The 27223-nt window shown below is 41.4% G+C and overlaps 1 protein-coding gene across 2 annotated transcripts in view; it reads left to right on the forward strand.

Annotated features, from left to right (window-relative positions):
• Window positions 1-27223, forward strand: part of adcy2b (adenylate cyclase 2b (brain)) — a gene marked incomplete at its 3' end in the record, with an annotated part of 106635 nt that overhangs the window by 25278 nt on the left and 54134 nt on the right. For both annotated transcript variants that reach the window (XM_079591776.1, XM_079591775.1), the window contains exons 2-3: window positions 2394-2591; window positions 23972-24133. In XM_079591776.1, coding sequence (XP_079447902.1) covers window positions 2397-2591; window positions 23972-24133 — 357 coding nt within the window. In that variant the 5' untranslated portion in view covers window positions 2394-2396. The remainder of the gene's footprint in view (window positions 1-2393; window positions 2592-23971; window positions 24134-27223) is intronic.

The raw sequence follows: 27223 nt of genomic DNA on the forward strand, positions 1-27223 counted from the left end.
CCTCTACTCTACATTTTAATGACCATAAAGTAATTAGGTGAGAACAGCTCGTATCCTGGCTTGAGTAAAGGCACTTCTCCAGGAATCACCATAGTTAATGGCTGACTATAGAATGCTACAATAACAATGTGGACAGCATCGGTGATCCACCACTACTCATCAGTTTAAACACTGATCATCTGGAGAGACCTGTAGAAGCACCTCACCAAAGGGGAGCATACATACCTGCTTCAAGACCCAACAACAGTTGGCGGTAAACAAACCCGAGGGACTCTTGTGATTTGCCCATCATAGTTCCATTCACCCTGATCTACTCTAAGGGATTCTTGAACAGCCTACCAAAGGGAGCATGCAAGGTGCTTAAAACCTCAGTAATTAGCTCCTCAGTATAGACCAAGAATCGGTAACCACTTATTGTCCTGCCCAGGCTACAACCTTTGGTATTGCCACTCCTCCCAGGTGGAGCATACATCCTTATCCTTACTCAGGAAAGGGAGGCAAACGAGAGCAGGACACAATGCTGTTTGCCTAATAGCTCTCATCACCCAGGCTCTAAACCCCAAGGAAGATGCAGTGGAGCTTAGACCCTACTTAAAGGGGCCATGAATTGAGAAATCTAATTTTCATTGATCTTCTGACATGTAAGAGGTCATTGTACTATTAAAACATCCTGTAAGTTTCAGAACTCAAAACTTCCTTCTTAGTCCAAAAACAGCTTTTATTGAAACCAAGCTCTGAAAATGACTTGTCTCAAATTTGGTCACATTATGACAATAGTGTGACGAAATACTGCCTTTGTAGAATCAGATAAATGCCTACTTCTAGCCTACATCATCGCATCCTTGGTCCCACTCACTGGCGCATTAGTGAGATGAGGAGAGAAGATAAATGCAGGATTACTGGACTAATAATAACATTACATTCCAAAGGGTCATAATGCTAGTAAAAAGTTTTTTTTTTTTTTTTTTTTTTTTTTTTTTTTAACTATGCAAATGTTTCAGTAGAGCATTATTTGTTTGTTCCGTAGGCTATGTTTCACTGTGGATTCTTTGATAAATCAGTCGCTATTTCGGCATAGGCTTTGTTACATTTTTGCTGCAAGAAATGGACTTGACAGTAATGCCACAACATAGCCTAAGTAACCATGTTAATTCTAATGCCTAATCTGTTATCAGTGATTTCTGATATGTAATGATTCATGTAACCTGCAGTCAAATGTTCTTTATCTCAAAATCGTTTATAATCACTGTCGCTGTCAATCACACAGTCTCTCTCGTCAAAACTCGCGTCATAATCAATTACGCTGTCTACACTGCACAATTATTCTCTTTATTTACATCATGTTTGTACTGTTAGTTATGATAAAAAGCATTTGCGAGTTTGCAGAAATCGAGTTGAAATGACGAGATCACTGCATTAGTGTCTGTTCCACTTTGAAAGGGAACTATAAACGTAGCCATGGCAACCAACTGAAATAAATACATTTAAGTTTAAATACTAAAATGACTACAACTGAAATAAAAATTGAAGCTATATAGATTATTATTTAAAAAATGTAAACATAAAAATGGTACATACTGTATGAGTTTTCTTTTAAATGAATCGGATCTGGTTCACAAAATCAGTCTGAATGATTAATTTAAGTTGGACTGATCTGATTCTCAAGTTAAACTCAATCTGGTTTCAGCTCACTGGAGGGAGCTTGACTATCAGTGTATAATGATGTAAATGTCACTTTTCCTCACATATGAATTCAGAAGACTTGGAATACAGAGTACAAGTCGCATGGATACTTTTATGAAATGCCCACTTTATATTAACCAACTCTGAGATGATAAAATCAAGTCCTGCCAAAAAATATTTAATTGCATATCCTGTTTTACTAAAAAATATGGCACATGGCACATTATGGAAGTGAAATGGGTTGCAAATGTTGTTTCATGTTGTATTTAATGTGCATTAATTATTTGATTACATTTTATGAGCCCAAACTTATTTTCAAATAACCGTATTCTGATAGCAGTTTGAGTGCAAACATTTTTTCAAATGTTAATTGTCCATATTCATTAATAATTCAACCGTAAAAACACTACTATCACACTCTGACAGAACCATTAGGTTAATGGAAAAGTTTGGGCCAACATAATAGACTGAACTCTGGTCAAGAGCCCACGGGTAGGGTCACAGTTTGTCTGTTTCACTATTTTGGCATTGAATCATAGAAAAATCTTTCAGTTCTTTGAATTAAATCCTGCTGTAAATGTGTGAGTGGACTATGCCTTGTCTTTTTTTAATCTGTTCTTTTTCAGCATATCTCAATAAAATGTTCTCTTCTTTATCAGCTAGTGAATGCATGAGTGAATGAGCCATGAACTGTCATTATGTTTCCACAGAAAATGGAGGAGCACATGGCCTTCATCATGACTGTGCCCACAACTCTGGCCATTTTTCTCACCATCTTCATCCTCGTCTGCATCGAGTCAGTCTTCAAAAAGCTTCTCCGCCTTTTTTCCCTGCTCATCTGGGGCTGTCTGGTTGCCATGGGTTACCTCTTTATGTTCTATGGTGGGATCATCTGTCCATGGGACCAGGTGAGACTTGAGTGACAACACTTTCATAGCTCTCCATTTCAGTCTTCAGTCATTTTACTCATTGTTCTTCAGTGTCTGCCTTTGACCTCTACGGCTATCACTCCTAATTTACATTTTATCATACTGAAGCACCCAGAATTCAGTATTCGCTATGCATAAAACACAACTTGCGTCAGTACGATATATATGTAGATGTGCAAGTAAATTGCTTGGATGGAAAGCGCTCTACAATCATGCAGATATTCACTAACATGGTGTCATTTTCTTTCAGTCATTTGCACAGTAATTCATGAATTTTAGTGTGTGAGCTGTTCTGCGCACTGAATCATTCATTAGTTCATTGAACACCACTTAACACATGAGTCTGGCTAATGACCGTGACACAATCTTAACATAAATGCATGTCTTAGAGTATTTATGACAATCGGCACTATTTTTGTCTGCCTATGCATCCACAAAATGAATCGGGTAATAAATATTGCTTGCCTTGTTCGAACACTTTGGTTTTTTTTTTCTCGCTCTGCTCTGTTAGTGAGAAAGAGGTGCAATCAGCTTAGCCACCACTCAACAAGATAGCAAAAACATCTACAGTTTGGTTGTCGTTTAAAAACAGCTCTTGCGTTATGGTGCTACTGTGGCTGTTAGAGGAGAGATCGGCTGTTCGGTGCAGGAGTAAATGTACCTCGCCATGAGTCACCCGGGCTGTTTGCTTGACAGGACTTAATAACTTGGATAGGCTCAGTGATCTGGAAATGATGAGATATGCATGTACGACACAACCTGGCTCTGGATCAAAGGATGGCAACATTTCACCAGGAGCTACTTGTAAGAGCTGGGTGGCACCTACATGACATCCATTTTAAGCTGTTGGCCATAAATTATGCCCACTACCCTGGAGAGATGTCATCAGAAGTGAGGTTATGGATACCAAGAGTCTGTTAATGAGTGACCCAAAGCTCTTGTTGTGTTATCTGATTGTGCTCTCTTAATAGCTGTTTTGTTTCATTTTGCGCTTTGCTTTTTGTTTTGCTTTGCTCTGCTTTTTGCTTTAGTTTTTATTTTATTTTTGCTTTGCTTTTGTGTTTTTTTGTTTTGTTTTGACCCAATTGGTTCCCTCGAGTTGTAAATGCCATTTGACCAGGAGCATTGCTAGACAGGTACTGAAGATCTGGACTACAAATCTTTTACAAGGGTAAAGGTAAATTGGTATTTGACTCTGTTGTTCATGGGTCATTTAAAGACAAGCCACAATTCTGGTAAAGCAACCACCATCAGCGCCTGAGCGAGTAGATCCTGTGGCTTCGCCTCCAGCCTCTGATCACCTCGCTCCGTCTCGACCCGTCGACCTGTCGGCTTCGTCTTACCTCCTCCCTCGTTCGGCTCCACCAGACACCCTCGGCCTTACGGCTTCACCGGGTTCCCTCATCCCACCGGCTCCCCCTTGGTCAGTCGTCACACCACCTCCACCACGGACTTGCGGATCTTCCGCTTCTTCCACCCCTACGGCTGCAGCGCTCTCCTCCTTCCCTTCGGGTACGCCTCGGCCCTCCATCACACCGGCATCGCCTCAGTCTTCGGGCACTCTGGCTCCGCCTCAGACGCTCGTAATTTTGAATGGCCATCAGTGGAGAAAGATGCTTTTTACAGCCAGATGGTGTAGTTACAACACCTACCACCTGGGGCTAACTGGGCCATGCTAACCAGCTAAACCTTGTTACTTTATCTGTTCAAGGCCGGTTTGTGTTGTGTTGGATACTGTTGTAGAGTATGGATCACTGTAGCCATGTGGCAAAAGCAGTGCCAACTGCTGAAACTGTTGAACCTTAGTTAAGTTAAGAATCTAGCGGAATCCACAGCCCTATTGTGATGAGCAGGTACACAGGTCTTTTTAGCAGGGCACTGCCATATAAAATACCACCTAAGGTTGGTGCAGTCTGGGCCAACATTGTGTGACTGAAGGTTTAGCTCTAAACGGCACTAGCCATGCAGGAAACTCAAAAAAAGCCTACTAATAAGACTTCACATACGTGACGGGAAGAACTAGTCGGGTTCAGGCGAACTGAATAAGCTAACACCTAATTAGGACTCAAAGTACTCCAGCAAAGTACTAATTAGCAAAGAGTTTAAGTCTAAATAAATGGCACAGTAGCTACGTCTACAGTAGTTCAAGACTTAAAGAGCTCTATTAGGCTATATCCTATTTAATTTCCTGTTTTTGACTGTAGCCTTTTAAGCTACACACTATTCCGCTCTCTGGTTGTGCTCTTTGAGGTGAAACATCACTACTGTAGTCACACAGCCACATTGCTTGAGTGCTAATAAGCTATATACAGTACTTGCAGTTGTTTTGCAACACTTGTTAGGAAAAACTACAGAGTCCCGGACATTGTCACCAGCATGGGTCGAGGTACTATTGCAGATGAAAAGCCTTCACTGTTCCTCACGGAGGTCTGTAATGCAGGCATCATTAACCCACAGCAGCAGTTCTCCATTAGAGCCTTCCATGAAAAGTCAACAGCCTTTTTGTGTTGTACAGAAGAGAGAACATAATTGAGGTCAGAACCAGCAGAGAAACAAAAGGCAGCCATACTCACTTTACGCCAACCTTGCGCAAACTCTGAGAAAAGACCATAGGATGAAGGATGTAAAGGAATGATGGGGAACTAATAAAGTGATGAGAGAGAAGGAGGCAGACTTTGAGTCACTTTTTAAATACTTTTAAATACTTTTTAAGGAGAAGGGCAAAAGGAAAGTGCCTCCTTCAGATAAGCTGGCAGAGTAAAACCGGTAAATCAGTGGCAATTACTCTAAAATGGCACAGGAAGCATGTTGTGAGACATGGGAAGCAGCTTTTAGCATTATTGCAGACTGTCACTATGATACAAAATGTATGTGAATACACAATCTTCGCTATTGACAGGTGTGCTATCCCTACATTTGAAAAGCACCATATGCCACTGCTGTCTGTCAAGAATGGATGTGGTAAAGTTACTGCATTGAGTAATGTGCTGAATTCTGGTAGTACATTTTAGTTGTAGTGCTCTAAATTAGACAAATAAATTACTCATTATAAGTGAATATATATATTGGTTCAACGTGTTTTTTGTTCAGAGATGTAGATATCATTCTACAGATAAAGCATTGTTGAAAATTCGCGTATCTACCCCGTAGTGATAAAATAAAATTCTGTATCAAATTTTTAGGTAGGACAAGTAGTTTGTATAGGCTTGGTTTGTAGAGAATTACAAACATGCGCACATATATTCAAACGCACATAACTATAGAATTCATTCTTGATGCACACGTCAGCGCCATCAGCGTTTCTCACAGGTTCGCGTTTAAAGTCTGTGTAGAGAGAACGGTTGTCGTCTTAGCGGCCCCTAATTTAATAACAAATTATCCTTTCGACGGAAGTCAATCAATCAAAACTAACTTTAGCTGGAAAGTAACATTATTCAAGAACCGCTATAAAGCCAAAACAATCTGTTACCTTAAATTATACGTTTATCTCTGTAAAGCAGCTTTGAAACAATCTACATTGTTAAAAGCGCTATATAAATGAAGATGACTTGACTTGACTTGACTTCAGAGATGCTCTTCTGCTTACCTTAGATTCTGGGTTAAATTTTTGTTGCGGGTCCAAATGACCCTAATTAGATTCAGTACAATTCATGAAAAATCACACTATGAAAAACTGTAAACCTTTAATTGGAATTCTTCTCACAAATGAAAAATAAATTTGAACAAATTGACCCTCAAACATCAAAATCCAGTATTTCCAACAACTTTTGTATTGGTCGAATTGACCCACAACATTATACAAGGGATAGCTACCTGTCTTTAAATAGCAAATACACAACTTGTACATTGTGTTAAGAACAGTATTTTAAGTGATCACTGTGATAATTTTTTTTCTCTCATAACAGAACGAAACTATTGAGATTAACAAGGTAAAGATAAGTCGAAACATCATGAAATACAGATAAAGACTGTGAGAGAAACATACCTCTTTGAAATATGTAATGGCAAAAAAATCGTATTATTAATTTTTATGAGAGGAAAATAGAATATGAATTATTAATATTCATAATAAAATTAAAATATGTTTAGTTTAGTAAAACTTTTTTTTTAATTCTTTCCATTTCACATAAACAAATATATGTTAAATCTATCAAATAACGTGAAAATGTTCAGTATGTTGATAATATCAGTACAGTTGTAAGTCATGGGGATACATGCACAGCTTTCTTAGAATGCCCTAGTTAGCACTGCCACTACTGTCACTGATATCTCAAATTTGCAGTTTTATGGTTATATAAATTTGCTGCATTGTCACAGCAATTGTTTAATAATTTAAATGTTGGGTAACACTTTATTTTGATGGCCCCTTTTAGACATTCTGTTGACTATAGCATTGCACCTACATGTCAACTAACTCTCATTAGAGTATTAGTAGAGTTAGGTGCAATGTTATTATAGTCAACAGAATATCTAATGGGGACCATCAAAATAAAATTTAACCAAATGTTGTGTGTTATTTACCCCCATTTCACCCCCTTTATTTCACTTCTTCCTGAGTCCTGGAAATGTGTTTGGGTCTGTTTTTGACGACAGCGCTACTTCTTGTTATATGTTCTATAATCATTCTTTTAATGGAAGGCTTTCAGATTATCAGATTATTTCCATTTGCTTTTCTAATACAAAAGCAGTGCAGACTGGTTAACCGGACATTAAGATCCCTGTAGACCATATAATCTTATTCACTATGAAAAAGCAAACCTTCTAAGTGTATCTTATGAATTTACTACCATTTGTTTCCTTAGCAACCCTTGAACAATATGCTTTGCATATGTTATTATTAAATTGTATGTGATGATCTTATAGCAATGACATACAAACTCAATATACCAATAACATCATGATATAACATAACTCTGATCTCTATATAAAGTCTATGCTGAAAAGACAATTTAAGGTAATGTGATATATATATATATATATATATATATATATATATATATATATATATATATATATATATATATATTAGCCTGTGTGTTAGAGCTGCACTCCTTATGAAATTTGCTAGTATATAATATATATTAATATATATGCAAATACATCTGAATTTCTTTTCATTTATGATGAAAATGATCATTCATTTATGAGAAATAATATCCCATTGCCTTGTTTGACATATTCAGGATAGTTTTATTTTAGTATCATTGAGATACCATTTTAGTTTTTATTAAAGTTATGGTAGGCAATGTTTTTCATAAACACTTTTTTGTTATACTGGTTGAAGCTCTCTTCACATCCTGATAGCGATTAAAATAGAAGTTGTCTAAACATTAAAAAATGTATGTATATCTTCTGTGGAAATCGCAGGACCAAAAACTGTTCGCCCGAATGCAATGATGGGATGTCCTACCTGCCTGTCAACCTATGTATTTGCATACCCCTGCGCGCCCTGCTCATAGAGTCTATATAGACAATATACTCCTCGAAACTGCACACCCTAGCTTTAATATTTTTAGTTTTATTTGTATATTATCTGTTTTCATTTTAATTTGACTAAAAGTTTTACTCATTTTGGTTTGTATTTGTGTCATTTTTATTAGTTTTTTTAGATCTTAATTTTTATTTTAGCTTTAGCTATTTTAGTCCTTCAAGTTAAACTAAATGAAAGTTTTTTTTATGTATTATTTCAGTTAAAGGAACACTCCGACTTTTTGGGACTTTAGCCTATTCAACTTATCCCCCAGAGTTAGATAAGTCCATACATACCTTTTTCATCTCCGTGCGTGCTATAAGTCTGTTTGACGCACCCACCACTAGCCTAGCTTAGCACAAAGACTGGATGTAAATGGTTGCAGCTAGCATACTAATCCAAATAAAAAACAAAGTCACATGAGACACAGACATATTTTAACCGTATAAATACTGGGAACTATATTCTCTGAAGGCAAAGCACTGCTACTTGGGCGGAGTGATAACTGCTCGCAGCACCTGAGACGCGCTCTGAACAAACTCTCTGCTCCTCACCACAGCGTGTCTCAGGTGCTGCGGTTATCACTCCGCCCAAGTAGCAGTGCTTCGCCTTCAGAGAATATAGTTCCCAGTATTTATACGGTTAAAATATGTCTGTGTCTCATGTGACTTTGTTTTTTGTACACTCTGTGACTATACAAATCACAACATGTAAATAGGAAAATGTTTGCGTTATTTTGTCACTTATTTGGATTAGTATGCTAGCTGCAACCATTTACATCCAGTCTTTGTGCTAAGCTAGGCTAGCGGTGGGTGCGTCAAACCGACGCACGGAGATGAAAAAGGTATGTATGGACTTATCTAACTCTGGGGGATAAGTTGAATAGGCTAAAGTCCCAAAAAGTCGGAGTGTTCCTTTAACGTTTATTGTATTTCAAGTGACACTTTTTATGGTTTTAGTTTTATTTTAATAACCCTGATCCAGGAATAGTTTCACTGAAAATGTATTTAAAGAATCAGACACGCTGGATGATTATAAAATATTTTATCAACTCAAATAATCAGGTTCTCTACAGGGACCCATTAATAATGAGTTAAATTATAATTAGACTTGTTAATATTTTAAAATATCATCAGATTGGATTGATGATATTTGGATTCTTGGCTATGAGTCGGGCAGCTGAACATTTTTACCATCTAGTGCAAATGGGAAATCAGTGATGCGCAGTCAAAACCTATGCAAATCGAATTGGCAGGTACTGCATGTTTGTGATTATTCATAACTCATTAATTCGAGCAAACCACTCCAAATGAGATCTGAGAGTTTCACAGAGCTCAACCCAGCTGTGACTGTATTTGTTCTCAGCCAAACAAGTCATGATCACTAAGACTGGCTAGAAGAAAAAGACCTTCGCCATATGGAAAGATACAGTGGCATCCAAAAGTCGGAGTCAATGAAAATCTGGTATTCAGAATCTAATTTAAAATGTGAAAATAGGTTTTGGGATTTTATCATTGATCTATCATCATTGTATAAATTAATGATTGATTTCTGTCATCGAGGCACAGCTTTTTTAATTATGCTTGATGCCACGTTCCTGACTCTAGTTCCCAGACATGTGCTGGGACGAGGAGTGAATATTTGGGATTCAGCTCCAAAACCTGGGCTGATGTAGTATTAAACAACTGAATTGAACTGCCAGTCTTAATCCTGTGAGCAGATCGACCATAACCCTAAGCAGGCATGGAACTGGCAAGCAATCAGTTCATTGGAGAAATTAACCATTTACCCTTGCCAAGTCTTGAGGCTGAACTCCAACACTTCAAAACTTCAGCAAAAACTCGAACTATCCGAGCAATCCGAGGTTAAAGTGCGAGACGCCCCGGCCCGAGAGCCCATCAGAGCATTCTGTCTGCTAGGGGATTCTCTATCCTTCACAAGCCAAATGTAACCATTTCTGACAGCTTCTCTGATCCTCCTCTGTGGCGGACAGAGTGGAAATGGCGATCGATAAGGCTCAAGACATGTTTTGTCTGAAAAAATATCACTTCCCTGCAATCTGTTTGTTTTTTGGCACTGTGTATGTGTGTGTGGTCTGTGAGAGTGACCAAGCCAGAAATCCATTAGGCTTTGCTGCCGTCCAGTGCCCTATCTGCCACTCCTCCGGTGCTATATTGAGCCCTCACTCGCAAAAAAACAGCACTTAGTGTAAGAAAATGTGAAACATAAGCTTTAGAATATTTATGAGTGTGTAACATTCTTCAAGCGTTAAAAATGTGAGGAAACGTGGAGTTTGGCACTAACTAAAAGACGACGGATCATTTAAAGGGGACATGCATGCAAAGCAGGATTTTTCTTGTTCTTTTGAAACAAGAAATATTTACATTTATTTACATTTATCCATTTAGCAGAGGCTTTTATCCAGAGACCTTCAAATTAGGCAGTGCTATACAAAGATTCTGAAATCGTTCAGAATAGTATAAGCATACAGTGCAAAGCTCACTTTTTACACTCTACCTTGGACATTTATGGAAATTAAGCTGCAAAAACAGATGTCATATGATGTCACAAACATGAGCACATATTGGCATATTACTGTCCACATTTATTTTTACAAGTTGTCTGGCCCTCTTGTATAGTTTATTGCTTTTTGACATGTTGACTAACATTATATATATATATAGATAATAGAAAACAGAAATAGTAATAGAAAATATAATATATTTTTAAAAAAGCATATTGCCCATTCTTCTCTTCATATATCATTTTCGGTAACACTTTACAATGAGGTTTCATTTGTCAACATAAGTTAACTGCATAAGTTATAATGAACTAACAATGAAGAAAATACTTACTAATACATTAGTAAAATCAAAAGTTGTATCTGTTAATATTATTTAATGGACTTGCTTGCATGAACTAACAAAGAATATTTTTATTTTTATTAACTAATGTTAACAAATAGTAATAAATCATTTAACAAATGTATTGCTCCGTAATTTTTTATTATATTAATAATGCATTAACTGACGTTGACTAATTGAACTTTATCTTGGTGGGGTTTTTTTTTCCAGAATTTCCTTTTTCTTTTGAAATATGTGAATGTTGGTAGTGCAAAGCTCACTTTCCAGCCTACCTCCATTTATGGAAACTAAGCTGCAAAAACATGTTATTCATATGTCATCATGATGTCAAAGACACAGTAGCAACAACAGCCAGTAGTCAGAAAGAGGATGGAAAATTGTCATGAAAAACTAAATTATGACTCTTTTTGCATGGTGCAATAAATCTTTTCACCTTCTTTCAAGGGCAAAGTGTGCTATATCTGTTGTAAACTCTTAAAATATATATATATATATTTAAAATATTATATGATCTTTTGAGATGAGCATGATGTACACTGAAAACACACTGAAACTTTCAGAACTTTAATCTTTTTTTTCAGTCAAAAAAGTAAATTTACTATATATTTAGGCAACTTTCTGATGATAAATGCATCAACACATGAGCTCCCACGTTTTTCCCACTGATTTACGTCAATGATGCCTATTGTGTGAGGTATTAAAATGAAATCAGGATATATATTATTTTTCCTAAACATCACATAAACTAATGATAAGAGTAAAATGTGGAAAGGTTTGCCAAATCTTGTGCTGCTTCTAGCTGTGTGTACTGTAGCTTTATATCATTAATCTGAAGGATCCCAGTGTTTGGAAAAAATGGCTGAAGTTTATTTTTAACAGTGTCCCTGATCATTTCAGAATGAACAGTTTGAGCAGCACATTTTGTGCAGCAAGATTGGCTTTGTAAACATGCTGTTACGACAGGTTGCAGGTTAAAAATGTTGTTATATACAAATCTTTTAAAAAATGCATACTGTATTGGACAGCCGAGCCAGAGCACAAATAAATTACATACTTAAAATATGCAGTGTTGGGGAAAGTTACTTTTAAAAATAATGCATTACAATATTGCATTACTCCCTTAAAAAGTAACTAAGTAACTTACTTTTTTAGAAAAGTAATGCGTTACGTAACTTTTGCGTTACTTTTTTCCCCACCTGAACTGGGCTTATTTTTTTAAAACACAAAAGTTATATTTTTGGGCAAATGTAAAGACCCTTTCACACCAAAAGTGAAATAATAATCCTCCGGCTGAAGGACATGTGTACAGTAGAGGAAAGCACACAAGCAAACCTTTCTATCTATCTATCTATAGTCATTTCTGTTTATTTAACTGAATCATCGAAGCTCAGAAGCAAGCACATTGGTCAATAAAGTGAGATTAAATGCATACAAATGTATGTTTTATTTAACATATTTAATTATTGGAGGTTTGCATAGTATTATGATTCTGCATTTCACTGATTTTATTCATTTTGAGGAATATTGAATATTTTTTTGTGCAAGTGAGACGAGTAAATGCTCACATTTAGTCTAGAACTACAATAAACATGTTCTCACACACACACACACACACAAACACACACACCTCTGCACTTTGATTTGTCTCAACATGAGGACAGGAGAGCTGTCAGTCAATAAATGGGAAAACAAAGTAACTTGTGTTACTTATTTGAAAAAGTAACAGATATTTTGTTGTAAATTCGAAAAGTAATGCGTTACTTTACTAGTTACTTGAAAAAGTAATCTGATTACGTAACTCAAGTTACTTGTAATGCATTTCCCCCAACACTGATAATATGTTAGCGCAAAATGCATTAAACCAATACACACAGAGATCATTTTGAATTTTTAACAACTTTTGACTGAGTCTGTTATTGATTTTAGTTCAAATAAATAAGTGGTTGATTGGTTAAGGATGGTTGGTATTTGCAAGACTATCAGTGTCAAATTGAGCTCCAGTCTCCCTCACCATGAATCTTGAAACTTTCCTGTAATAAAGGCATTTGCACACAAACATGTCAAATTGTCATCATCATTTATTTATTTATTTATTTGAGCATTAATCATTCTGCTCAAAAAGGAGAGGGCTGAAGCTATAGCTTATAAGCGCCCACCCCCAAAATCAAAACAGTACCACAATAGTACAAGGGAACATAAAGCAAAAACAGCAAACTAACACATAGACAACAACAATAAATAGTACCACAATAGTACCAGGAAACCGTACAAAAGCAACAAAACAAACATAAGAACAACATCAATAAATAGTACTACAATAGTACCAGGGAACTTAATGCAAAAATAACAAAACCTCACTAGGACAACATAAAAAAAAAATAGTACTACAATAGCACCATAGAACATAGTGCAAAAGCAACAAAACAATCACAAGGACAACATCAATAAATAATACCACATAGAACCAATAGTACCAGAGAACATAATGCATAGCAACCAAACAACCACAATGTCATCATCAATAAGAAAACAAAACAACCAAAGATGATTATGTACACTAGCAATAATGATTGCACCTAATGCTAATTCATTTCTTCTTCTCTATATTTTTCAAAAATCTTTAGTTTGTATTTATACTTGAAATGATTGATGTTTGAACATCGTTTCATCTCTATCTCTAAATTATTCCACAATTGAACCCCCTTAACTCTAGGACTAAAACTTTTCAGAGTTGTACTATGTTTCTGCGTCCTAAAGTTTAATTCATCACGTAACTCATAACCACCAGTGCGGTCTTGGAACCTTTTTTGTATTTTACTTGGTAACAATTTGTACCTATCTTTACATAGCATTTGTAATAGTTGGTACTCAACAATGTCCTGAAACTTCATGATTTTAGATCTTAAAAATAATGAATTTGTGTGTTCCGAAAACCCAACTTTATGGATCAAACGAATAACTCTTTTTTGTAACATAACAATTGGTTTTAATGTACTTTTATACGTACTACCCCATACCACAGAACAATAATGTAAGTGAGGCAAAATCAGAGAACAGTAAAGAGTATATAGAGCTTTGATGTTTAAAATATGCTTTACCTCTGCAATTACTGAAATGCTTCTAGATATTTTAGTAATTAAATATTTAATATGAGAGTTCCAAGTTATTCTATCATCTATAATAACTCCAAGGAACTTAATTTCATGCACCCGCTCTATATCAACACCATCTATCTGGATTATTTCCTGAGCATTATAATTACCTTTACCAAATATCATCATTTTACTTTTAGTCAGATTTAGTGATAATTTGTTTTGTTTGAACCACTTGTTAACACGTTTAAGTTCCATGTTAACAATTTGACACAGTTGATGTAAATTGTCTCCAGATGCAAAAATATTTGTATCATCTGCAAACAAAATAAATTGAAGTATTTCAGATGTTTTGCAGATATCATTTATAAACATATTAAACAATTTAGGGCCTAGAATGAAACCTTGAGGTAGACCACACACAATTTCTTGACAACTTGACTGATAATCTCCTATTTTCACACATTGTTTTCTATTTTTTAAATAACTAGTAACCCACTGTAGTGCAACCCCTCTAATCCCATACTGTCCTAGTTTTTTAATTAATATATCATAATTTATTGTGTCAAATGCCTTACTTAAGTCAATAAATAACCCTATTGCATGTTTCTTACTAACTATTCTACAGCATTCGTTATTTCATCAATTATGTCAAAGAGAGCGTGTGAAGTTCAACAATTATTCCTAAAACCAAACTGATTATCTGAGAGTAGTTTATTTCTTTCAATAAAGCTATCAAGTCTAGAATTGAAAACTTTCTCTAAGATTTTTGAGAACTGCGGTAAAAGGGAAACAGGCCTATAGTTAGTAAAGAGATGCTTGTCTCCTGCCTTAAACAAAGGAATCACTTTCGCTACTTTCATGCTATCAGGAAATTGTCCAGTTTGCAATGATAAGTTGCAAATATATGTTAAAGGCTTATAGATACTATCAATTACACTTTTTAAGGTCTTTATATCTATATCATTATAATCTGCAGAGGTTTTATTTTTACACCCTCGAACAATGTCCAGTATCTCATTTTCATCAACAGGTTTAAGAAACAATGTCTTAGGATTTGTGAGTATTAACTCACCATCATCGTTCTCAACATTTGCAATTTTTACAGCAAGGTTCGGGCCAACATCTACAAAGAATTTATTAAATGTATGACTACTGTATTCATATTGTGGATAATTAATTACTCTAGGTTTATTTCTAATTAAACTATTTAAGATATTCCACAAGCCTTTTATATTATTCTTGTTGCTGTCTAACAGTTTGTTGTAATAATCCTGTTTACATTTCCTTATAATACCTGTTAATTTGTTTTTATATATCTTGTATTTATTCTCTGTTTCTTTAGTTCTAATCTTTATAAACTTTTTAAAAAGTAAAAAAAAATTCTTACAGGCATTTAACAATCCTTTAGACATCCATCTGTTTTCTTCACATTTTCCTTTTTTACAGTATTTTTTTATTGGGCAATTTTTATCATAGAATTTCTTAAATACACGCACAAACTCATCATATGCCTTATTAATGTCATTCTCTCTGTAAATAGTACTCCAATCGTGCGTCAATAGATCATCTTTAAATGCCTCAATAGATTTCTCTGTTTTTATCCTTCTAAACCAGAACATGGTATCTTCTTCATTTTTTTGATATTCATTTTTATGTAATACAAAAACTGGAAGATGATCACTAATATCATTTATCATTAATCCACTGACTATATTACTTTCTATTTCATTGGAAAAAATATTATCAATTAAAGTAGCACTATGGCTTGTAATTCTACTTGGTTTAGTTATTAAAGAAAACAAACCTATTCTAAATAGAGTGTTAATAAAATCATCAGTCTTTTTATGTTTATTTGGGTTCAATAGATCGATGTTAAAATCACCCCCAACATACATGATTTTCTGATTTAATTGTGAAAAGTGCTCCTCCATCCATTCATTAAACACATCTATATTAGACCCCGGAGTTCTATAAATGCAGCTTACAATAATATTTTTCTTTTTCTTCCTTTCAATTTCAATAGTAAGACATTCCATTATATCATCCATCACCATAGTCATATTTTCAATCATATTATAACCATAGTTTACGTCTACAAACAACGCTACACCCCCACCAGACTTATTTCTTCTGTTCAGACTTATAAACTCATAACCTTCAATACTAAAATCCATTTCTCTATCATTATGCATCCATGTTTCATTGATTGAGAGCCTGTCACATCGTGTCTGGTAAGGACATGGTATAACAAAGTGTTCTTTGTTTTCAAAATGATGAAATGGAGTGTTTATTTAACATTTGCATAACCAGAAAAGACATCTGTGTGCCCCTATTATGCTATTTTAAAGGTTTAACAGGTTTACAACTGGTTTATATACATCAAAGGTGAAAAAAACACTTGAATTTTCTCATAATATACATTGCACATTTCAATTAACTTTTCAATGTTTCTCAAACGATTCGAAGGATGAATGAGTCTCTAATACCCTCCTTTCTGAGAGCCTGCTCTGCACTGATTGGCCAGCCAGATGGCCCAGTCTGTTGTGATTGGTCTACCGCTAACAGCGCCTGTCGGAAGCTAAACGCCCATTATCATAACTGAACGTCTCGGTTACGGATGTAACCCTCGTTCCCTGAGTAGGGAACGGAGACGTTACGTCGAAATGACGACGAATGGGGTTCGCTTAGAAGCCTATCCTCTTCGAATATTAATAAAACGAGCCAATGGCAAGCAAATGCCATGGGTCTGCTGAATTTGCATAGCATAACTCCGCCCCACTGTGTGGGTATATAAGGAAGTGAGCCGGCAACATGCAGATATGTTTCCTCGCTGAAGGAGCCAAGGCTGAACTCGGCTGTTCCAGCGGTACAGCGGAAGTGGCAGGAAGACGTAACGTCTCCGTTCCCTACTCAGGGAACGAGGGTTACATCCGTAACCGAGACGTTCCCTTTCGTTGTCACTTCGAGTTACGTCGAAATGACGACGAATGGGGTTACCAGTCCAATCACGCCACCTCGGCTGTCTTCCAGTGCCCTGCGTAAGTCTGAGCTCCCTGTCGTGACTAGCACGGACGAAGGACTCCTACTTAACACAGGAATACCAAGGTACACTGGGAGCATATCTCAGTGGAATATGCAATCAGTGCCCGCCCGAAGGGGGGACTTAAGAATAACATATGACCCGGAGGGGGGTGCATACGGAAAACACTGGGGTGTCCAGCCCGTAGGGTGGAGTATTTCAACCCCAGGGGTGGCAGACTGGCTTGCCAAGGGAAAGACACATGCTCGAGAGAGGCTTACAGTGGAATACACACGTGGGGGTCGCCCAGAGGGGGAACCATGCACATGGTGGCACCTAGCCAACGCGAAAGCTGCCGGAGGCATAACTCTGGCGTTGACGTCAACAGCGCTGGAGGAACTCAGGGCTTATCAGGCTCACCTGAGGAATATCGCACGTATCCAGTCCGTGGAGTGGAATGGCGAGCAAGCGAAGACACCTGAGCGGGTCCTAGCACCGGCTGGTTGAAGCGAGTACACGGGAGGACACTGGCTCCACTCGGAGATTATAGCTATAATCTGGCGAATGTGTAGGGTGTCGCCCAGCCTGCAGCTCTGCAGATGTCTGTTAGCGAGGCGCCATGCGCTAGAGCCCAAGAGGAGGCCACACTCCGGGTGGAGTGTGCCGTCACACCAAGGGGGCACGGTCGACCTTGCTGCTGTTGTAAGCCAAAGTAATGGCGTCCACTATCCAGTGAGACAACCTTTGCTTGGAGAGAGCCTTTCCCTTCAGCTTCCCACCATAACAGACAAAGAGCTGGTCTGAGGTCCTGAAACACTGCGTTCTGTCTAAGTAAGCACGGAGTGCGCGTACTGGACAGAGCAATGCCAAGGCTGGGTCTGCCTCCTCCAGGGGCAGCGCTTGCAGGTTCACCACCTGGTCCCGGAAGGGAGTGGTGGGAACCTTGGGCACATATTCAGGCCGGGGTCTCAGGATCACGTGAGAAAAGGCCGGCCCGAATTCCGGGCACGCTTCGTCTACAGAAAATGCGTGCAGGTCCCCTACCCTCTTTATGGAGGCCAAAGCAACCAGGAGCCCTGTCTTAACTGACAGGAACTTAAGCTCCACTGATTGCAGAGGCTCAAAGGGAGCACTCTGCAGGGCATTTAGTACCACTGAGAGGTCCCAAGAGGGAACGAGAGGAGGGCGAGGAGGCTGTGTTCTCCTCGCTCCTCTCAGGAACCTGATGACCAGGTCGTGCTTTCCCACGGACTTACCATCAACTGCATCGTGATGTGCGGCGATAGCGGCAACATATACTTTCAGGTTGGAGGGAGACAGCCTTCGCTCCAACCCATCCTGCAGGAAGGAAAGCACGACACTGATCGGGCATGATCTGGGGTCTTCTGAGTGAGAAGAGCACCAAAGACGAAGAGGTTCCACTTCAACGCGTAGGCATGTCTAGTGGACGACGCTCTAGCGGAAGTGATGGTAGCCACCACCGCTGGTGGTAGGGTACTCAAACCTGCCTCGTCCCGTCCAGGAGCCACACGTGGAGGTTCCAAAGATCGGGACGAGGGTGCCAAAGGGTGCCCCGTCCCTGAGAAAGGAGGTCCTTCCTCAGAGGAATTGGCCAGGGAGGTGCTGTCGCGAGGAGTACAAGTTCTGAGAACCAGGTTCGGGTGGGCCAGTGCGGCGCAACCAATATGACCTGCTCCTCGTCCTCCCTGATCTTGCACAGGTCTGTGCAAGAAGGCTCACTGGGGGAACGCATACTTGCGGAGGCCCCGGGGCCAGCTGTGCGCCAGAGCGTCCGTGCCGAGCGTGCCCTCGGTCAGGGAGTAAAACTGGGCGCAGTGGGACGAGTCGTGGGAGGCAAACAGGTCTACCTGTGCGTCCCCGAACTGATCCCAATCAGCTGGACCGCCTGGGGATGGAGTCTCCATTCTCTCGGAAGAGGCTGAAGCCGTGAGAGCTCGTCGGCTGCACAGTTCAGGTCTCCCGGAATATAAATGGCTTGAAGCGACCTCAGATGCTTCTGACTCCATATGAGGAGGTGGCGGGCGAGTTGCGACATACGGCGGGAGCGTAGACCACCTTGTTGGTTGATGTACGCTACTGTCGCGGTATTGTCTGATGGGACTAGTACGTGCTGGTTCTTGAGCAGCGCCCGGAAGCGGTGCAGAGCGAGACGTACTGCCAGCAACTCGAGGCAATTGACATGCCATAGGCGGTGGGGACCTGTCCAGGAGCCCGCGGCAGCATGTCCATTGCACATGGCGGCCCAGCCCGTGGAGGAGGCATCCGTTGAGACAACAACATGCCTGGAAACTCGTTCTAAGGGCACTCCGGCCCGAGAAAGCTGAGATTCGTCCACGGGGAGAAGGTCTGATGGCAGGTCGGAGTAACTGGTACTCGGAACGTGCCCTGACGCCATGCCCACCTCGGGACTCGATCGCAAAGCCAGTGCTGAAGGGGTCTCATATGAAGCAATCCGAGCGGCGTTGCCGCGGCTGCAGATGCCATATGCCCCAGGAGCCTCTGAAAAAGTTTCAGTGGAACCGCACTCTTGCCCTCAGATTGTCTCAGGCAAGTCAGCAGTGACTGCGCGCGCGCGCTCGTAAGCTGCGCGCACATGGCGACCGAGTCGAATTTCCTACCGAGAAAAGAGAACCTCTGCACGGGGCAAAGTTTGCTCTTCTCCCAGTTGACCCGAAGGCCCAGACGGGCTAGGTGCCGGAGCACTAGGTCCCTGTGTTCGCAACCCTGGTCCGAGAGTGAGCTAGGATTAGCCAGTCATCGGGATAATTCAGGATGCGAACCCCGTGCTGCCGTAGCGGCACAAGGGCTGCCTCGACGACCTTCGTGAAGACGCGAGGAGACAGGGCCAACCCGAATGGGAGAACTGCGTACTGGTATGCCTGCCCCTCGAAAGCAAACCGCAAGAACGGTCTGTGTCGAGAAAAATTGGAGACATGAAGTAGGCGTCCTTCAGGTCGATCGCTGCAAACCAATCCTGTGGCTGCACACATTCGAAAATGCGCTTGGCCATGAGCCTCTTGAACGGAAGCCTGTGAAGGGAACGGTTCAAGACGCGCAGAACCAGGATTGGCCGTAACCCACCGGATATCCTGGGGACAATGAAGTAGGGCTGTAGAAGCCGGACCTCATTGCGGCTGGAGGGACAGTCTCAATCGCACCCTTCGCCAGCAGGGTGGCGACCTCCGCTCTCATGACAGGGGCATAGCCACCGACCATAGTGAAGCGGACTCCCCTGAAGCGGGGAGGAGACCGTGCGAACTGAATCGCATAGCCGAGCCTGATGGTTCGCGCAAGCCAGCGGGACAGGGGGGAAGCTCTAACCAGGCTCCCACGGACTGTGCCAGCGGGGTCATGCGAACGACAGACGTCCCCCCGGGGGTGCAGCGAAGCGGAATGACCGGCCCAGACGTGGGTGGCATAGCGGCCCGGTGTGGGGGCACGGTCATTAGCCGCGTCCTGCCAGAGGAGGCCAGGGAAGGACCAGCGTTCCACAGGGGCGTGCTCTGGCAGGGGTCTGGCGACAGAGGGGGACGAGAGTGGCGAGGCCCGTGAGCGTGCGCACTGTCATCCGAGAACTCTGTGACAGAGGAGGGCGAGAGTGGCGGGACCCGAGGGTGGCGCGCACTGTCGTCCGAGAACTCTGTGTGCTCAGAGATGGGAGAGACAGTTCTTTGGAAAAAGAGGTTTTTCCCCCGGCCCTCCACCGGGGGAAGGAGTGGCCCTGCAACCACCTCCTAGAAAGAACTGCAACCCATTTCTGAGCTGCCCGTAACGGGAGCACCGCATTGCTGCGGGGCTGGTACGGGCTGGGGCGCCTTCCTGCGACTACCTCCACGGCACGGCCTGGGTGAAGGGTGCTGCTAGGGCCGGCAGGGAGTGTTGCAGGAGGGCGCCCTCGGCGGCGAGCGGAATGAGGCAGCTGAGCCGGCGGCTGAGCAGCTGGCCGCGGGATCAGAGCCTCAGTCTGCTCTGGGCAGCCGAGAACTCTGGGCAGAGTCCTCGACTGCGCCGCCGAGGAGGCCAGTCTGGGATATGGGGAGTTGAGGAAGCGGGTTCGCTCAACCTCGCCCATATCAACCAGACTAAGCCAGTTTTTGTCTCTGGACCACATATGTGGACATCACCTGACCCAGGGAGCGTGTGGTCACCTTCGTCGCCCGTAGAGCGAGGTCGGTGGCGGCACGCAGCTCTTGCAAGAGCCCTGGACCAGCCCTACCCTCGTGCATTAGCAATGAGCACCCCTGGCCTGGTAGACCTGAAGGATGGGCATAGCATGCAGTGAGGTGGCAGCCAGCCCCGCAGCTCTATAGATCTCTGCCACCGGAGTAGACAAAAACCTACATGCTTTGGGGTGGGTGGGTGCTTAGGGCCGCCACGCCAGTGGAGGCGCTGTGGGGACACAGTTGTGTTGCCACAGAACACTCCATAGGGGGAACCCCAGTGTACCCACTGGCCGCGACCTCATCGAGGGCAGAGAAGGCGGAAGAGGCCGCTGAGTAATCTCATGACCTCTTCATGCACGTCCAGGAAGAAAGGAATTGGGGGCGGGCCGACGTGTGCCGGTGCGTCCCCAAAAACCGATCATCAGCTTTAAGCACCTGGGACATGGCGGAGGGTTCCACACAAGCCCAAATGCTCGCGACTGCCCGGGGAAGCATGGCAGAGTTCTGGTTCAGACTCGGGCAATGCTGGCACACCCGGAGGAGGCAGCACAGCCGAGTCTTCTCCAGCGTACTCACGCCCACCTTGTGATGCGGCGATAGACAAGATTTCATCTGCCGGGGCATCGAATGAAATGCTGGACCAGCCCGCAACCTCTGGCCGGGACTGGTCAGCGATCTCATCCGGATACCACACGGGTTGCAATGTGAAGAGGAGCGTGTGGACCGAGGATAGATCGTCGGGTTGGTTCCACACAGCAGCCTCTGATCACCCTGGCCACCAGCCGAAGTATTCCCTCTTGTGAAGAGAATAGATCGGGGTGTGGATGAGGGGACTCTCTCTCGAGGAGGTCATCGAGTCTCGATCGTTACATTGCGATGGTCATGTCCCCGCAATGAGAACATGACGCATCCACGAACGCTGTCTGTGCGTTTGCCCAAACACATCAGACAGCGTCCGTGCCCATCAGCTGATTTAATCTGTGTATCGCACCCAGAAACGCACGGGCGAACCGTCTTTAAAAAGACGCGCCGCGTGCAGCTCTTTTAGAGAGATAAAACTCAAACAGCAGTGTTGAAGCGCCCAGGGAGAGACACACGACTGGCAGACCACTGCGCAGATCGGCAGGCAATATGAAGCTCGCTGGAATTCGCCGTCACACCAACACTTCTGAAGAGTAGCTCGTCTCGAAGAGTGAAGAGAGATGATCTCAGAATGGCTTGTGGAGTGAAGAATGCTCTTGGCTCCGAAAGCGAAAACATATCTGCATGTTGCCGGCTCACTTCCTTATATACCCACACAGTGGGGCGGAGTTACGCTATGCAAATTCAGCAGACCCATGGCATTTGCTTGCCATTGGCTCGTTTTATTAATATTCGAAGAGGATAGGCTTCTAAGCGAACCCCATTCGTCGTCATTTCGACGTAACTCGAAGTGACAACGAAAGGGAACATCAGTTCTGTCCGGAGCCTTCCTCAGTCCTCAGCGATTGTAGGCTACACACTGTAAAGACAGCAACGATGACGTCGATTTAACCGTGTCAATTCGAGCGCGAGTCTGATGATGAAACATTGGAAGAACTGTATCAATAATGGTGCATACTGTACGTTACCCGAGCTCTAACGTGAATGGCTGATGTAACATTAAAGTTTGCAGAACACATCTTGCTAAATTTTTGTATAAAAACCTTTATCTTTACTCAAAGACAGACAATCTGCATTAATAGACACAGTTTTAGGTAATAGTGAGTGGCCCACAGCTGATTTGCAGTAAGACATTAATAACATGAGTTAGCTGGTTATCCAGAGACATACACAATATAAAACACAAAACTAGGAATTTTGAACACCCGGTAGAAAATGTATACATCATTATTATTTATACTTTCAGGTTGTGATTCTGAGGTGCAAGCTGGTCCAAATAAACTGGGCCATTTACTGACCCATTTTTCAAGAGCAAGCATTTTGCAAATCACGCGTTAAACTTTGAGAAGCAGTTGTCAGTAAAATGCTGTTTGTGGGCGGGTCAAGTTGTTCACGGCGGACAACATACAACATAGGCGGGCATTATGCAAATGTCTTATCTAGTGACGCAGAACTGTAACGCAGTGGGATTCGAATTACAGACGACTTGTTTAGGCGGATCATAGTCGATTCTTTCTTTTGGGAGACAATGGCCTTGTCCCAAATGGCACACATTATATACCGGTACACTTTCGGTCTTGTGGACTTACAATAGCCATCGCGTGCATGTGTCCGTTAAGTCCATGAGACCGTAGGGTGTCCCATTTGTTTTAGGTTTCAGAAGGGTGCTCACGAGCCTTTGCGGATGATATGCATCTTAGATGCGCACTTTTGCCGATCCCGCACTGAAGCGAGCTCCGCAACAGACTTCTACCCGGGCATTACGTCCCGAAAAGGGCCAATAACTTTATTTATCGTGCACTTTCGACAACTTTGTAGAACATTTACATTCACAAACAGCTATTAAACACTGCATGAAAGAATACTCTAAAAACCATAAGAGGGGCACTTTAAACATTCAGAGAACATTCAAAATAACATTTTGTTTATAGGGAACATTAGCAAAAAACAATGTTAGAACATTTGTTTTGTTTTTTAGCTTAGTTGATAATATATGCAGTGTTTATCCTGAACTGATCTCTGTCCTGTATTTCTGAACTGTAGATGTTAAATGGCAGTCTAATGCTCTGTTAATTCTGTTTGCAGGTGTCATTTTTCCTGTTTATTGTGTTTGTGGTGTACACCATGCTGCCGTTCTCCATGAGGGATGCCGTCATCGCTAGTGTCCTCACTTCAACCTCCCACACACTAGTGCTCAGCATCTGCCTCTCGAACACTACCGACCACATGGAGGCCCTCGTTTGGCAGGTAACTGTGTGTGTGTGTGTGTGTGTGTGTGTGTGTGTGTGTGTGTGTGTGTGTGTGTGTGTGTGTGTGTGTGTGTGTGTGTACGGCACTCCAGTTGATTTGGTTCACTGAAATTGTGTGGGCTGAGAAAGGAACAGCTAGTATCTAAGAATAAACGGCGACAGTCTTTTAGCTTGAGAATGACACAAAAAGAACCAAAAATTTTGTTCTATAAAAAGTTGTCTGAAACACGAGAATATGCTAGAGAATGAGAGTCAGAGAGAGAGTGAGTGAATGTGGAAGGATGTTTCTACTCTGTTTCCTGTAGGGGTGGTCAGGGGTGATGGTGTTTCACCATGACCTACGGTATATGGCTTTGATGACATGGGAGAGCACACTTCCCAGAATCCTCTGGGAAGGATCCTGGTTGCTTTGCTCATCATATGGCCTTCCGAACCTAAATGGTAGGGGTGGGAATCTTTTACCATCTCACGATTCAATTCGATTCCGATTCTTGAGGCCACGATTCGATTCAAAATCGATTTTCGATTCAAAAAGATTTTCGATTCAAAACGATTCGATTCGATTATCATGCAGTAGAACACAACCGGTGAAGACAAAAAAACATCTATATTTCTCAGTCAGACACAGTAGGCCTAACTTAAAGAATAACAAGTTATGAAAATAAAAAAGGAATAATAGTCCTACCCCTAAGCTACCTGGCGATGAAGCAGCGATAGACCGAGTTTTTTTTTTTTTTTTTGCCCTCTCGGAGTTGGCAGGGAGTTTCGTGAAGCACTGCAGTGTGTGTTGGTCTGCAGCTGGCGGCTGACTGTACGTACACCGCCGCCGACTCGAGCTGAAAAAAGCTCTGGCCGCCCTGTCAAGGACGCTTGTCAAAAAGTACGGGCAATCTTGTTGACGCTTTGGCCGCTCTGACGTAGCAGCATTCACAATGAAATGTAAACAGAAAAAACAAGCAATGCATTCGGCAGTTTAGGATATCGCACAAGATTTGTCAACACAGAAAACGTTTCATCACTGGAGAGTTTTTTTCCCGACACCATCGTATTAATTGATTTTGATTCATATGCGCGGCCGGAGAGAGAGAGAGAGCAGACAGCGCTCGGGTGAGTGCGCGCGCGCCGCCGGCTCTCTCTCTCTGCTCGTTCTTATGCCCTGTCAAGCGCGCCCTGTTAAACTGACAGGACTTAAAACACATGCAAATGGTAGGAACGAAATATCTCCCTCTCATCCATTTGCTTCCTTTTTGTTTTAGTGATTTGCCGCTCACGTCCCGTATAGGCTAGTTACAAAAATGGAGGCGAACAGCCAGCTGATTTTATTTATTTATTAAATCGATTCTTGGACATTTCAGATCGATTCTGAATCGTTGCAAATGAGAATCTAGATTCTTCTGTGAATCGATTTTTTTGGCACACCCCTACTAAATGGCACATATTCTTGCAGAAATAACTGGTAAAGTTTTTCCATCCGGTGCAATTCCACAAGGTCAGCTTTTTCAGATGTGTGTCATTTGGTCTTGATCTTCTTCTCTTTAAAGCCTGAGATACTAAATAAAGTTTATTGATTTTTTAGGCAAAAAAAAGTGCAATGCATTAGAACGACGATTGAGAGATGTACAAATAAACGTACCTTAAAAGCCTGATATATCATAAAATAATACACTTTTTTTTGATCATGTTGACAATTTAGAGGTCTTAGAAATTTATGTATCAAATATGATGGAGGTGAAGGATAACAAATTTATTAAATGTTTAATTTAGTTTTTCCACTGCAATAGTATATAAACTGATAAAGTTTAGTAGACTGATTTCAGATGATTATTGAGATTCCTGCAATGCCAGCAAGAGATTCCTGCCAGACCTGTTTTCTCCATTGTAAGTTAAATGAACAGAATCACTGAGATTCTCACCTTTCAGCCTAGCTGTTGGGGAGACTTTCACCTTTTGTCTTTAATGGCTCTCGGATGGCCCTTGGAACCGGAGTTCCTGGCCATTTTTAGCATGTGAATATGCTGATTTTGCTTGGTTTCTAGATAAGAATTAACTCCTCCTTGCTTTCGTATGATTTGTTTAAATTTGTCTCCACCCCAAGAAGTCTCCTCCCCCTTGGAATGTATATAACTACAATGCAATACTGTCTTAGAGTTAGACTGATTTTGGAACTTGCAGCCGTGCTCAATAAATAACAACTTCTGAACGCGATCCCAACTGTCTCACTGGTCCTTGCTTCGATGAAAGAAAAACTTTACAACAGAGGCTTTATAGGGTTAAACACTTTAGCATTGGGGAACAGGGAACTTCATTGATATTGAAGTTCTTAATAAAGTATGTTAAGAACTTCAATATCATGAAGATATCATGTTCTTAATATGTTATGTGTGTTCGTATTATGTATGCATCTATGGTGGAAACTAATTTCCTTTAGAGGACAAATAGAAATCTATCTATATATTTTGTTTGCCTTATACGTCAGATAAAGATCCATTTAATTCTTAGAATTTGCATATTATATATTGATACTTTTATATTTTGGAGCAACTACCGGTAACCCTATCCTACCCTAAACCCCACTTCTCAACAACATAAAACAGGTTACAGGTTAATATAATATTAATATATAATATAAGGTCAAGTGCAAGACTGCAAATATAAGGGTGGTTTTACTACAGTGGTTCAGCTGCAGAATTGCCAAATGACTAAAGAAACGTTATCAGTATGATGGTGTAAAACTTCTCCGGTTACTTAACTGTAACCTTGTTCCCTGAGAAAGCGGAACGAGATGCTGCGCTGCTTAGCGCATTGGGAACGTCTTTAATCGTGACCTGCTGTGAATATAGTGTGTAAACACGTCGATGAAATCGACCGGAAGTAATATAGCCTCGGTCGGTGACGTCAACGGCGCGCACCCGCGACGCGAGGCTATAATTAGATGAGCCGCAGGTGCATCGTCAGGATATTTTGTCTGAAGAGCAGTCCTGGGACATCATCAGCACGGCAAAGTAGCGCAGCATCTCGTTCCGCTTTCTCAGGGAACAAGGTTACAGTTAAGTAACCGGAGAAGTTCCCTTTCGAAAGCTACAATCGA

Source organism: Phoxinus phoxinus (genome assembly GCF_949152265.1).
Source record: "Phoxinus phoxinus genome assembly, chromosome: 19".
In the NCBI taxonomy this organism is placed as follows: domain Eukaryota; kingdom Metazoa; phylum Chordata; class Actinopteri; order Cypriniformes; family Leuciscidae; genus Phoxinus; species Phoxinus phoxinus.